The sequence below is a fragment of the Salminus brasiliensis genome, chromosome 1 (assembly GCF_030463535.1).
Source record: "Salminus brasiliensis chromosome 1, fSalBra1.hap2, whole genome shotgun sequence".
Classification (NCBI taxonomy): domain Eukaryota; kingdom Metazoa; phylum Chordata; class Actinopteri; order Characiformes; family Bryconidae; genus Salminus; species Salminus brasiliensis.
The window spans coordinates 38,620,205-38,635,350 of NC_132878.1; the positions used below are offsets into that span (position 1 = coordinate 38,620,205).

Here is a 15,146-nt window from a genome sequence, read left to right on the forward strand (position 1 = left end):
GAGGCACGTCCTTGGCTGGGCAGCCTCAGTGGAGATTATTACAAGGCAAATTGTAAAATGGACATAGCTTATTTTAGTAGACTATTGTGGTTTGATTGATTGTTTAGGATGTTGAGTTTTTAAAGGTGAATGATTGATCATTGATTAGCCAATATGAATATTTTATATGGCCATTTAAAGAACAAATCATACTAATGGAATAATAGTTAATGAATAATACATTAGTCAAGAAAAAAATTTTATTCTTTAATATGTATACATTTCCTAAATTAAAAATGTTTGTAGTCTGGCCTGTGGTGGTCATGGCCCATAGGAGCGGTGGTGGGCATCCCTTATTTTCATTTGTGAAAGGTGGCAACCCCAGGTTCGCCCAGGGCACCATTCAAGCTCGAACCGCTAATGGAGACAGACCAAAAAATTATATACTATATACTTTATATATTATATAACTTTTTTTATATAACTCTATCAATTATAACATAAATATAGTTGTTTTTATGGTCAACACGTCCATGTTACACGTTCATGTTTATCCTGCGCTAGTTGGTGCCCACCTCTCCGCCATGCCATGATAACCCCAGTAAAACTGGCGCCCTTCTCATTATTTATATATGAAGTGACCGGCCACTGACAGAGACAGCAGCAGCAGCAGGATGTATTCTGGAAGCGAAGTACAGAAACATTTTAACTACTTTAACAAAATGCTTCAAATCTCAGTGGATGGCTCTCCACCTTGCAGTGTCAAAATAGCTTGAAACAGAACTCACAGAGTTTTTTTTAAAGGACAGGAGGTGGAATGTTCTTGTCAGTCAGTCTCATAACCCCAAGCTTGAGCATGAACTTCACTTTCTGAAGACAAAGCTGAAGGCAAGACGAAAATGAATGCATTACAGAACATCAGCAGGGCCCTTACTTGGCTTGTCTAGTCATGTCTGTGGGTCACAGACTTCAAGCAGAATCTGACTGAAAAGGATTTTCAGATCCCCCCCATTTAAGATTATGTAAATTTTTCCAGTTACTTCTCATCCACATGTAATAGGGGGCCATCTATAAGCAAAACTGTGATTTCTATATGATTTATGCTGCATGGAGATATATATACCCATGCATTTGAGCTAATACTCTGCTCTTTAGCATCGTAGTCACTGTTTTTTTATTTCAAACGTGACGTGACGGACTGCAGAGAAAACAGCAAGAAATGTGTCACTGTCCAATTACTCATGGAGCGCACTGTATGCTTATTTGCTTGTGTGCATATTAAAATATTCATAGCTGTGAGCACCCACTAGTAAATTAGGGTAAGATTACCTACTGCACTGAGATTTATCTCTATGTGTGTGTGTGTGTTCTGGGTTTCTGTCTGTGTGTATGCATGGCTGTGGCATCGTGGTCAAAATAGCTTTAGGGGCGTAATGGAGATTTATTCATCAGAAGCTAGTCTGATGTTCTCATGCTAATTTGTGCCTCAGCCTTCAAGCCAAGACAGGAGCTGATGATGTTTATCTCAAAAACACGAACTAGAGAGAGAGAAACAGAGAGAGAGAAACAGAGAGAGAGAGACATGTAAAGTGCATGTGGATGGCCCTTGAGTGAAAAGAGTGGCTTTTGAATGTTCCATGTTCCTCTTCAGCAGTTGTCCAGGTATGGTCCTCCAGTGAATATTGTATGTGTCTGTATATGTTGTTTGTGTGTTTACAGACAAATAAAGTATAGGAGCTGTACAGGGCCCTGTCTAACATTTAGTTAGAAAAAGGGGTCAGGTCCATTCTTTCAACCACTAGTTTGAATGCTCATTGACATTCAGCTTTGCTTTACACAGATTGTGAACTTGATTTCTGTCAGGATCTACAGACACTAATCAGCCATTACATTAACAAACAGTAATTATCGTCATCTACTCTGGCATCTGTGAAGGAGTTGGATACATTAAGCAGCAAGTGAACAGTCAGTTCTTGAAGGTGATGGGCAAACATAAGAATCTGAGACACTTTGACAAGAACCAAAAATGTGAAGTTCTAGTCGACTGGGTCAGCACATCTCCAAAACATCAGGCAGGTCTTGTGGGATTTTTCTAGTACGCAGTGGATAGTACCCACCTGTGAACAACCTGTGAACCGGCACCTAAGACTCATTGATGTAATCTATGGAGGCCCCACCTCCATAATCTGCTGCTATCGTCTTGGTGCCAGATACCACAGGACATCTTCATGAATGCTCACAAAGGGGACCTACTCAGTAGTAGGTAGGTAGGTATTAATGTTATGGCTGATTGGCGAATATTTGATTCTTCCCCTTGTATTGTGAAAGCAAGCGCATCCAGCATCTATTCACTTCTGATTTGAACCACGTTTGTGTACAGCGACAGTAATTATAGCTAATCACCACATGTTGACAGTATTTCTAATCTGATCAGGTACAACAGCGAGGCTGATCTGAGCATTTTCCCCCCGACATCTAAATGCATGATCAGGCATTTATTTTCTGCAAAACAGATAAGCTGTGTCACTCTGCATAGTGGAACGTCTAACTCTGTCCAGATTTGAAGCGCCCCTGAAAGTGCTACTCTTGCCGTTGGTTCAGGAACAGATTTCTCTTCAATATTTAATGAAAGCTCGCTCTCTTTCTCTTCATGTCTTGCTGTGGCGACCTTACTGCATAATACCCTGAATTGATAATTAACTTTTTTTTCTTTTTTTAAAATCGGTGACTATGGGGGGCTCGCTGGCCCCATCATTCAAACATTGTCAGTCCAATCCCTGGTGAAGCCACAGCCATCCGTAGCTAAGAGTACACTGACTTAGCTAGAAACACTGACTGATTTTCTGTGTTAAACACCTCCTTACATTCTCACTCCAGAAAGTTCTATCAAGTCTTCGGTTAACACCCATATCAGTCCAACACAGATTAGTCTAGCCATACATGAAAAGTAACTACACTGTGTGTGAGTAAGAGATGCAATGGCAGTGACAGAACAGACCTTTATGGACTAATGAGATGCTTTTAGAGGCCAGACAGTAGAGCTCAAAACCAGTCCAAAATTTGACACCTGGCACAGTTAGACCAGAGAACCTGTAGTGAGGTGAAAATGAATGGGTCCATATAGAGCTTTTGTGCTAAATGGTAACTAGCAGATGATTCATAAATTGATATAGATTAGTACTTGTTTATCAAATCAGAGCATTATAAAACCAGTTCAACTCTACTTTCAAGATGTCCAATTTGGTACTGCTACTATTAACCCACCCATCCATAACTCACCACACCAGCTACCAGACGCCTGTGCCGACCAACACGGCACAAGGATGTAATGTGATGGAAAACATGTTTTTTTATATGGTTTGCACTGGTTTAAAAAATATATATTTATGGACAAAACAACCAAAAGCAATCACAGCCTCCTATTTATGTGGTGGAATATGTCTTACATTTGCTGCTTATTGGAACATTATTCAGGGGGTCAGTAATGAGGGGAGAAAGTGCCATGTACCCACCATGGCCAATTGTGCTCTCTTGGACTCTAGTCACTGATGGCAAAGCAAGCAAGTCTCTAAATTCGAATTCCACCGTGACCTCCAGGCCACATTAGACAGCTAAGCCAGACAGAGCCCCCCGGTGTGTTACATTATCACAGGTAACACAAGTCTGCTCAGTTAACCTCTCTGTAAACCTCCTAGTACTTCCTGATACATGGAGCTGCCTCAATCTGCAGTACGCTAAGTATAAGCACAGAAATTACTAATATATATGACACAAGAATCTGAGATTAAGAGATAGCTGGTAGGAAATCAAGATATAGATAATCAAGGAATAGATTAGAATATATATAAAAAAACACATCAGTTCTTTAAATGTTGTTTTTATATTCTGATATTTAGCTAGCCTGGTTTGATGTGCAAAGATTTTACAGATGTATGCCTAATTGTTAATTTGCAGCATCTTGCTGGTGTCCAGTTAGAGAAAGTAACCCACCAGAAGCAGATTTTGTGTTGTCATCCCCCTTGCGCATGTTCTTGACCAGAGAGCGGCTCTTGGTTGGATGTTTCTGGATGATGGACTGCGTGCTCCAGCAGGGCCACTGTGTCTGACACACTTACACCATACCATATCAGTATTACTGTTATGTTGACCAAAAACTGACTAGTGATGCATGGTGTACAAGCAAAAAATAATTGATCCTGGTAAAACATACAAGTTGTAGCTATGCTTGTTCCACAAATGAAATGAGGGAATTAAGGGTGGTACACGCTGGATTGCACAAGGCATGAGGCATGAGAAACAAAATATTCTTATCAGGAGAACAAAAAAATGTAAAAAGTTACACCAAAATCCCCTTCATCATAACTTACTGTCATTCCAAGCCTCTGATGAAGTCTTACTAATCCAAAATGTATTTTCATGTGGCAGAGTTTTCATCTCACTCCATGTGCTCACCTCAATTCAAATCAGTAGCGTTTTCGATTTGCCCACATTCTTCCCCTTCCCCGTTTCTCGTTATATTTCTCAACTTTTCCCATTAAAAAATGAAAGACGGCTGCAAGAGCCTCCGTCTGTAATTAGCAGCGTGGTGCCTCTCAGCTCAACTCATTTTGGGTGAATATTGCGAAAACGTATTTGCATAATCAGCCGTCATTTTCCTGTTGTTTTTGAGACACATTTGCTCATGGGGTAAAATTGAGGTCTTATCGCTCTCACAGTTGCTGTTCATTTGGGTGATGGCAGTGGTGGGGTATGTGTATGAATCAGTATCTCGTTCTATAAACCAAATGTAACCTTCTTAAATATAGAGATTTTCAACTAATCTCTATCTTAACAAATGTGAAATAGAGGCCAGTGTGCAGGTGCTGGAAATGACAGCCATGTCACCTTATTGTTTAAAGGTGCTCTAGAATGGAGAACTGTTTTTATCTTGGTATAGTTGAATAATGAGAGTTTGGTGCATTAAAGTGGCATCTCATGAACCTCGAACACTGCTGTCTCCTACTTCAGGTCTTGATCGTTATTTTTACACCTCAAAAATGTACATACACCCAGCCCATTATTAAAAGTCTTTGAGGCTAAACACAAAGGCTATTTGGAAGAATGTGGCATAAAAGGCTAAAAGCTAATGTTAGCTGATCTGGAAAAGCAATGCTCGGAGAAAGGCTGACCAGAGGGGTGTTGTCTGGCTGGGAAAAGGGCGTGAGGGAGCTGGTGTCAAATAAATGCGTCTTTGGTTGGGGTCAAGTCTACGGGCATTTTCTTCACTTTTTTCATAAAAGGCACTTGCATATAAGATAATACCCACATGCCTTATATCCGAATGTTTAGAACAATTTGTGACCTAGAGCACTGTGTAAAGAAATACTCTGACCCTAAACGTTAAAAATAAATGTCCAATTTTAGAAATCCATCCTATTTCCTGTAAAAACATACCTTTACTCACATGGACGTCTTCACAGCCTCTTAACTCCGGATTTTAGTCTCACAGGACATAAGGAAATAGATGCAATTGAAAGGGCGGACTCCACAGATTCAGTAAATATTTAAAATGTTTTTTTTTGCGCTGTGATATTGCACATATATTAATAGAAACATCGAGAAACATCGCATTTGATGAACTGATTGTGTTTGTAGACTCCAGAGGGTTAAAAGGCCTTTTAAAAGCCCTGTTATTTAATGTCAGGGCCTGAAATTCATTTTTCAAAATGGGGGGGAATTCCCCCCTTAAATGTGTCACATAAGGGGGATTTCTACATTTTGGGGGGGATACTACTGGTGAGCTGAACTACAGGTCTTACCTTGTCCTTTTTAAGAGTTTTGTTGCTGTGCTTCAACTTAAGATATTCGCTGAACTATAGACATTGCTGTAACTTGTCTCTTGGTTCTTCTCTACCCTGATGTCCTCTCCTTGGTCTTTCTTTTGTAGTTTTCTATTTTTCTTGTACTCCAAAAATCAATATCAAAAAACACAAACATTCCAACTGCTCTCTGGAAGGGGTCAAGCTCTGAAATGAGCATCAGATTGGTGAGGCTTGTTATAAGTCAGTAAATTTAAGAACTTTTTAAAAAACTTTTTTCAACGTTTTACGGCTGTTTTGTGTGCTGAAACTGTGCCAGCAATTGCTTAATATCCTCAAAAATGGTGTCTGCTCTTCCATCAACAATTTCAGAGTTCCTGAACAATTTCGTTTTTATCTTGTTGTCATCCATGTACCTTACATATGTTATAAGTCGCTTCATGTTGCTTATGTCTGTGGACTCGTCCAGTACTAAAGAAAACACAGGGCTTTTTAGCACAGCTTTGTCAACATCTTCCACAAGTGCACTTGCAATAGCTTGGTGCATTTCTGCTACACCTTTCTCATTAGTGTAGCTTCCATAACTTGACATTTCAGTTTTCAGGTTTTTAAAAGAAGGACACTCCATCTCTTTCATGAATTTAACGAGATGCCCAAATTTTGAATTAGCCAGTTCGTTTTCTGCAATAAAGTAAGCAGTTTTGAGAAGCCCCGTTATTTCTTCCTCACACTGCAGCTGCGCAACTTCAATAGCGTTGGCCATCGCATTTTTAGCCGAATTCTCGCGCTTTCTCTTCAGTGCTGCTGTATGAGAAACACTAGCCGAGTGGCCACTTAAAGTCGACGTTTTGTAGCATCGGCTGGTAAAAGGCGCAGCACCGTACATTTTACAAATCGAGCAGCTCATTTCACCGCTATTAAGTTCAAGCCAAGGATATATTCTTGGCCAATTGGCCTGAAACTTATCTTTGGACTGCTGCTTTAGTTTGGTGCCGCCACCTGTCTGTGAATCCTGTGGATTAGCTTCGTTAACGCTGCTGCTTGTGCTAGTCCGTTCGGGTTCCGGTGCCTTTTTCTGAGCGGGTTCAGTTTCAGACGATGGAGATTTGCGTTTTAGCCAGCGTTCCATGTTTGTGTGCCTCAAGTTCTTATCAGGGACTGTGTTGGTTCTGAAAGTTGACCGGGAGAAATGCCTCTAAAGCAAAAGTTTCTCGTAGCTCTGTAGACAGAGGAGGAGTGAGCGCGCCGAGTGCAGCTTCCAGTACGCGCGGTCCATCCGTCCGTCTCACAATCCAAACCGGGATCATTTTTGCTGAACGTTTTTTGCTGTAATTGTGTGCGGGAGTTTCCCGCATTATTAAAGCTAAAATTGCGGGAATAGAAGAAATAGTGCGCAATTCCCGCAATCCCGCACTGAAATTCAGGCCCTGAATGTGCTCTGCTTTGACTATGGCGGCTCACACAAAAGCCATGTAAAATAGCATAGCATAGCTTTGTTTTTAGCAGTGGAACAAAAACATTGTAATTATTGTCATATATGTCTTAGTGGATAGTGTTGCCTCTGTGCCCTCTCTGTGTCCTCTTGCCGTGGCGTGCAGTCAGCTAGCTTAAGAGATGGTAAAGATAGTCAGCCATGGTTATCTTTTAGCCTAGCATGTTTACCAGCTCGTTTCCCCAGCTTTTGGACAGGAAACGCTGCTGTCTTGAGGCCTGGTTCACGTAGCAATCCACATTCCCACAACTAGCACAGTTTGGCAGTGCATACGTTCAGCAGCATTTATCTTCAGTGTTATGTACTATGTTCTGTGAAACACGCCCATAAGTATAGGAATAGAATTGTGCTTGTGTGTGTGTGTGTATGTGTGAGCACATGTGTGGTCTAGCACTTCATCAATAAGCTTATTTAGCTTAATGCGTTTTTAGTGTGGTGAACATCTGGCTGTTATATAACAGGCTCTCGGTGCAGATTTCATACACCTGCTCCGGCAAGTGAATCCAGAGATTGACTTGATTCTTTTGACCTCTGACCTCCAGACAGCATCCAATTATAACTGTTTGTACCAGAATGTGCCCTAAATTGCTGAGCTCCGCTGTGCTTGTTTGCTTCTGTAAGGACTAGTGTCATTTTTTCAGCGTCTCCGTGTTTCAGGGCTCTCTTTTTTTTGCCTAGATCCGCAGCGGATACCGCACCAGTGTCTGATAGGCAGAGACGAAGAGTCTGATTGTGTCTATATGTGTTTAGCTAAAAGATTAGATCCCTGGGCTCACTTCCAGCTCTAGATTCTCCCCCTGCCTGCGCATTTCTAAGTCTCCTGTCGCTTTGCCAAATCCCGCTTCAGATTTATTCCAGCATGGCAGCGGCCCTTTTCAGAGTTTGAGGCTTGGCAGCGCTGCCCGTGGCTCCTGCTTCCATTCAACTGGGTCACCTCTTCTCTGAGGTGTTTCTAGGAGTTCTATCTCTCTGTCTCTTTTGCGCTCCCCCTCTTAGTTTGTCTTGAGGTGCTGTTGCAGTATGGAGCTTGGCTGATGCTCGGAGGCATGCAGCATGATAGCATTCTCCTCCTGCCTCCGTTCCTCAATGTATTTATCTATCTATCTATTTATTTATTTCTTTTTTTTTGCCATGATGGGCGAACGTGTTTGAAAAGACTTCTACGAGGCTCCGGGGAGGCTGAGGCTCACTTTTCCAGAACATCTTTCTTTCATTAGCCCTCCATTTTGAATACATTAGAGGATATATTAGTCATGAGGGCAGTGAGGGAGAGAAAGAGAAAGTAAGAGAGAGAGAGAGAGAGAGAGAGAGAGAGAGAGAGAGAGAGAATGAAAACAGAAAGATAGAGAAAGAAAGAAGAGCGAGGTGGGGGAGAGAATTATGTGGATGTGTGGGTGGAAGGTTCCTAACCCCAGTGGTGTAAAAAATCTTGTCAGAGTGTGAGAGAGAAAGATTTTTTGTATTCTTTTTTTTTTTCCATTTCTTTTACAGTCTTTTCCCTTTTGGAGCATTTCCTTTCTCTGCTGAGACGGATTCTAAAGTGCAGCTGTGGAGAAATATTGCTTGATGTAACTTAGCTTAATTGAGCTGAACTTTATTATTTGTGTTACAGTCTCGGCTTGGTGCTTGAGAATATGTGTGTATGTAAGTGTTTATGTGTATGTGTGTCTCCTGGCTGTGAGATGCCAGTTTGTTATTCTCAGAAACACTAACAGCCCGGAGTGCGAGTAAAGTCTCAAGGGTTTTAGTGACCTACGGCGCAGCTACGTTACAGTGAACAACGCCTGCAGGCACTCCAGACACACCGCTGTCTCGCACTTGTCCTGTTATACATTTGATGGAAACCATAACCGTGTTTTGCTGTGTTTGTCTGCAGTGGATGATTAAAATATAGGCAAAATTATGTGGCACATTTACCTTAAAATAACTTGTTGATGCTGCACTGACCTGTAATAAGGAGAATAGTGCTACTGTCGTGGCTGATTAAGGCTCAGCACACTACTAACTGCAGTATGTAACACTGGAGGAGCAGACTGGGTAACACTTGTGAGAACGCTGTGTAATGCTGTGCAACCCTGTGCAACCCTGCTGAGTCATTTTTACTCCACCATCTCAGTCCACATGCTTCTTTTTCCTTTCAGTGACGGTTCTGTGTCTCTCAGCTCGTCCAGAAAAACGTGTTTTTTATTGGTGTCTTAAAGTGCAAAATTACACCTCCCAACTGTAGGGGGAGCCCAGATTGAATAGTGTTGCTTTAACTTATGTATTTAGCTCCACTTTTAACTAGCTAACTTAGCAATTAGCGTGCTAGCTAACGCAGTCACAACAAACAGAAAATCCCAAATGTCAGCTTAATTACGCAAGTTTATTACATACTCGCTACATTACAGTCTGGCACATTGGGTGGGTCATTTGTGTACCGGGAGCTGAAGGAGCTAACTTAGCATTTCCTGAGGTTTGGATCTCAAAGCTAGGCCATCCTTTCAGAGGTCAGGGCAGCTAGAGCAATCGCATAGTCATGTGTCACCAATGTCACTAAATTGGTTCACGTAGTCAGTTGCTGAGAATCCCCTTAAAATTATGCAAAAAAATTAAATAAATAAATTTAAAAATCACAATTCATAAGCTTAGCATGAACGTGGATTTGAATGTCACAGTTATCACTGGTGCAATTTAAGATTCTTTCTCACCATAGATTTGGTGCCACCCCACCAAAAGTGGTGTCCAGCGCTACAGCCAGTGGCTAACTAACTTGACTTTCTCAGACAAAAAACAATTGGGCTACTGACCGACTAACTAAAGCATATTTATCATTATAAGGGCTGTCTTGAACTGAACAGGGTCAGTGTGGAGTGTATTGACCTTGATATCTCGTTTGACATTTAGTAGATTTCACATAGTGTAGTAACATAAACTGTGACCAAATGCAGAAACACTAGTTTGTGCATATATACTGCAGCTACACTTGCTTACCATGTAATCACACAGTGTAAAACGTTTTGGGAAATGAAGATTTTAATTGCTTGCAGCATTGACTTTGACAGTTTAACATTTAACATACAGAAGGGTGACTTTATTAATATGATCAAATAGAGCATTATAATATTTTCGCTGCTGGACTCCCCCTACAGTTGTGGAGTGTAATTAATTTTTTTTTTTACACCACTGTCATAAATATAAATCACACATGGAGCTATGCTGTCCCTCATGGCATTTTATGTGACAAGTGGAAGGGGCATGTGTACTGAGATGAAAGAAAAAGTAACATCATAGGATTTTATACAAATATGACTATAGCTATGCAGCTATGCAGCTATGCAGCGTGATTCTCACGAGGGGTCTTGTGCATGTTAGTGGCAATGATAGAGATGGCATTAACCCTGTTACAAGCCAAACATTTTTAAGATGTTATTTTCAGCTACAAATACTAGATAATGTTGCCATAAACTGGAGGAAAGGTTTGTTTTGCATTAATAAAAAATAATTTGTTTGTCATTTTTTGACTTTAAAAAAAGCAAGCAGGAAGTGCGGATTCAAACCTGTCAATAAAGAATGCTAATTAGATGCAAATGTAATCCATTTGCATTTTACATCCAATTTACTTTCTCAACAGGTTTGAACACCAGCATGTATTGTTTACTGCCTGCTGACACTCAGGCTGATAATTAGGTAAGGAGGATGAGCCTGTTAATGTAAATGTAACTTGTCGATCTGGAATGTAAATTGGATGTAAATGTGATTCATTACATAACAACGTGTTTAATCATGGAATTATGCCATTAGAAACAGTTAAGCAAAGTGATGATAACAGTTTTACTCTACAAAGTTAAGCAGGTGACTCTAAAAGCTTCTGTAAATAGTTCACTGTGCTTTGTAATGTTCTTTATTTTATTATCATAGCTCACTTTGGTCCCAAATTGGCTCTATTGGAAACTGGGTGGATCGATAGTGGACAGATGAATGGAGGCATATATATGTATCAATGGATAGACAGACAGGTGTGTGCATGGTTAGATGGCAGGAAAGAGACTCATGCAGAGAGTCTTGCAGTGTATGACTGATGAAGGGGCTGGGTTTAAGATCGACAGATGAAAGCTGGAGTGGGGCGAGTGTCAAAGAGTGAGCAAGAGGGAGAGAACGAGAGAGAGACAGAGCAGGCATGAGAGAGGCAGCTAGCTGAACGTTGTGCCAGGTCACTGCTAACTGGAGCACCATGAATTAGTAAAGGCCTCTGGCTAAGCTTTAATGGCCCTCAGCCTAAGCCTGCAGAGAGGAGCAGGCCACGTCCAACTGCACCCAGCACACAGACACAATGCTACGGATCAGGAGAGCAGGAGAAGACTGGAAGAAAAGAGAAGAAGGCTGGGCTGGGGGAGAACAGTGGCGCTCCAAAATTCCAGGATTCCAAAAGAAATGGTACAGAAAAAATAACTTTTTAAAAAACTATTTAAAAAATTAGATCTCCTTATGGCAGTGATGGCATACACCTCAAGTAGTGTGTCAGTAGTCGGTCAAATGTACTAATATGAGTTGTTTTCACATGTGATTTCGCTTTTAGCCTCCTACGTTAAATGAGGATAAATCTGAACGTGATTCCGTAATTGAAAGCAGTACTCTTTCCTTGCCCAGAGCAAAGAAAACCCTTGTTTTGCAAATTCATCTTCAATAATCAAATTACACTCCTGCCTAATTACAACAAGCATGGCCTATTTGCACTCGTGCATTACTGCGAATCCCTGCCCTTTTGTATTGTTTGGTTGCGCACTGTGTCAGTTGGAGGGCTGCAATTAACACAATGAATGTAATTATATACATGAACTAGAAAAATGAGGACCCCACCTACTTCAATGTAAAGACGTAGAGATGTAGAGATGGCCTTGGTTCAAACCTTGGTTCAGTTAAAAATCAAACATCACTTAACCTTAACCCTTATTTTGACTTAAGGGTCAAAAATGACCCGCCACTATGTTTAACAGCAGAGAAACTGCCGTTATAACCTTAATGATTGTTTTCTCCTTGAAACTGAATGACTTTTCCTAAAGTGACCCCAGCATTAGAAAAGGTGAAACATCGTTTTTGTTAATACTTTAGTAATAGCTGTATGCCACCAGGGTCACTTTTGACCCTTTGGACAAGGGGACTATACAGATTGTTAAGAGTACACAAGGGTAAGTGCAGTCAATCAGCCAAGACAAGGTACCCAACATTTTCTTTTAACGGCTAATGCAGCTAACTGGTAATGTAAAGCTGATACCTATCCACTTAGCATATTAGCATGTTATCAACTTAAAAGAATTGACATGGTTTGAGACGAGTAAATGATGATTCAGGCACATAATTTGCAAGATATCTTGTCTGACTGACTGCATGAGAGAAAAACTGTACAACCTGATTTCTATTTTGGTGTGGAACCTGAAGGTGTGAATCTGAGCTTCTCCAGTAGGCCTGATTCCTCTGATCTGGGCTAAGCCCTCCTCTCTGCTCTGTCTGAGCGTAGCTACTACAGCGCCGTGTGTTGTATGCTCAATGTGCGGCTTTGCCAGCGAGGCTCTACCTGGGCCCTCTCTTCATCCATTATTCATTGAAGTAATGAAACACTCCGACGAGGCGCGCTCCCTCTAATCTCTGCCATTTTCTGCGCCGCTATCGAGAGCCGGGCTGTTTTAGGGGGATGTGTTTTAGGTTGAAGCTGCTGGAGCCAATTTTGTGAAGCGTGCTCCAGAATCTGCAGTGAGAGAGGGAGGCTACGGGGGACCTTAGACAGCCAGGGCAAAGAAACATGGGAATTTAAAGCCACTTCAGTTTGTGCAATGTCATGTGTGTGCTAGTTCTATGAGTGTGTGTGTGTGTGTGTGTGTGTGTGTGTGTGTGAAGGGGTGGGGGTGGAGGGTCATGTGGCTCACATTGATTTAAACCAATGATTAAAATGAAAGTCACCTAAATCAAAATAGGGATACAACTAGAAGTTAAAGAGGGCAAAAAGCTAAGAAAGCATGCACTTGAAGATAATCAACTTACACAAATAGATAAGCATTAATCAAAACATAATAATCATGAAAACAAACAAATTTAACATATTCACACTTAATTGAAGATGTCAATTCTAGATTATTGAGTACATGGAACGCCCTTTAAAATGGAGTTTTGGAGTAATTTCTCCAAATGTTTATAATATATATACATATAATATAATATAATATAATATAATATAATATATATTATTTTTAAATTATTTTTCTGTCTGCTTTGTTTTTTTCTAACTCACTTGTTCTGCAGTTTCTGAGATATTGACACTATTCCAAGCCCCCCCCCCCCCAAACCCCACAACCACCCACATGGGTTACCACAGTAACTGCTTGGCCACACCCTAGCAACCACCTGAGACACCATAGGAACCACTTAAAATACCATGGCAACCATCTTAGCAACCACCTGATAAACCATAGCAACAGGACTGGGCACTATTCAATTGAAAATGAACCAAAACCGTCATTCAAAACCTCTAATCATCATAATTTTTTGGCTTAGATTTTCTAAAATTCTGTTACTACATTTTTTATTGTTAGACCTTTCTCACACTGTATGTGTACTGTGTCATACACTGCCCACCATAAAAACACACTACCGTGTATGTAGTTATATGACTCTGCCTTGTACAGGTTGGACATTGAAAGCAACATGGAGGACAACTGAAGCACTGAGCCAACTGAGCAACTCCAGTGGTTAATAAAATTGTTCATTAATCATAATTTAAATTGATTGTAAAATATTGAATTGTGGTTGTATTGGCCAGCACCTCATGGCAACCACTTAGCAAAAACAGTTTCACCCTAGTGAGCACATAGCCACAACTTAGCAACTGCCTGGAAGGAGAAACCACTCAAGATGTGCATCTGTTCTGTGTTTTTTTATATTTCCACTGATCTCCAATGTTCAAAATATGATTTTATTTTCTCCATCTGGTGAGAGAGCGGGAGAGAGAGAGAGAACCACTTCAGACAATTTCATCACTGTGAACATGCTATGCTGTATACAGCACTTATGTATTCTGTCCCTCCTGCCTCCACTCAAAAGCTTTTACTGTGCAGTTTAAGTAATGCAGCCTATAGAAAAAGTAGACTATAATTGGTATGCAGGAAACAAGTCATATATACGGTGGGTGAGGTGAAATAAAGTGTTGCCGGCCGTCTAAGAGATACGTCCGTCTTTACACTGCTTGCACAGTGGCCAGTGTCTTTGATATGAAATTCTTCACAAACGTCATAAGGGAAAAAATAAATAAATAAAATGGAGCAAGATAGGATGTAGATGCTTTAAATGCAACACAGTCAGGAATTGGAGTTTAATATCTCTCCCTATGTCTCTCGCTCTCTTTGTCAGTGATGGATGGGCAGATCGTGATGAGGTGGTGGAGGGATATGAGCAGGAAGCTGATGGAGGAATAACTATGAAGCTGCAGAGCGAGGAAGTGAAGTCATTTAACGACTACTTTCTGAAGCTGCGTCTGGACACCAACACCAGGAACCCATGGTTCGCCGAGTTCTGGCAGTACCGCTTCCAGTGCCGCATACCTGGGCACCCTCAGGAGAACCCTAACTACCAAAAAATCTGCACAGGTAAACAAACAAACACAGCGATATGTGCACGGACATGATACTGTCTAAATAAGAACATTTATGTTGCTCTATGTTGATAATTGTGATGATGTAGAGTTTTAGCATCAGAAGGTGCTTCTCATCCAGCTATGCTGTCACTCATTAATACAACTGTTTGATGACAAAATCGAATTTGCACCAATATGGAAACGACATGTCGAAATCATCACACAATTGTGACAAAGAGTGTCAGGTTGATAAGTAATGTCAAGTAGACTTGCT

The 15,146-nt window shown here is 40.9% G+C and overlaps 1 protein-coding gene across 2 annotated transcripts in view; it reads left to right on the forward strand.

Moving 5' to 3' along the window:
• Window positions 1-15,146, forward strand: part of grm1a (glutamate receptor, metabotropic 1a) — a 43,832-nt gene that overhangs the window by 16,323 nt on the left and 12,363 nt on the right. For both annotated transcript variants that reach the window (XM_072679023.1, XM_072679030.1), the window contains exon 4: window positions 14,650-14,885. In XM_072679023.1, the coding sequence (XP_072535124.1) occupies window positions 14,650-14,885 (236 nt within the window). The remainder of the gene's footprint in view (window positions 1-14,649; window positions 14,886-15,146) is intronic.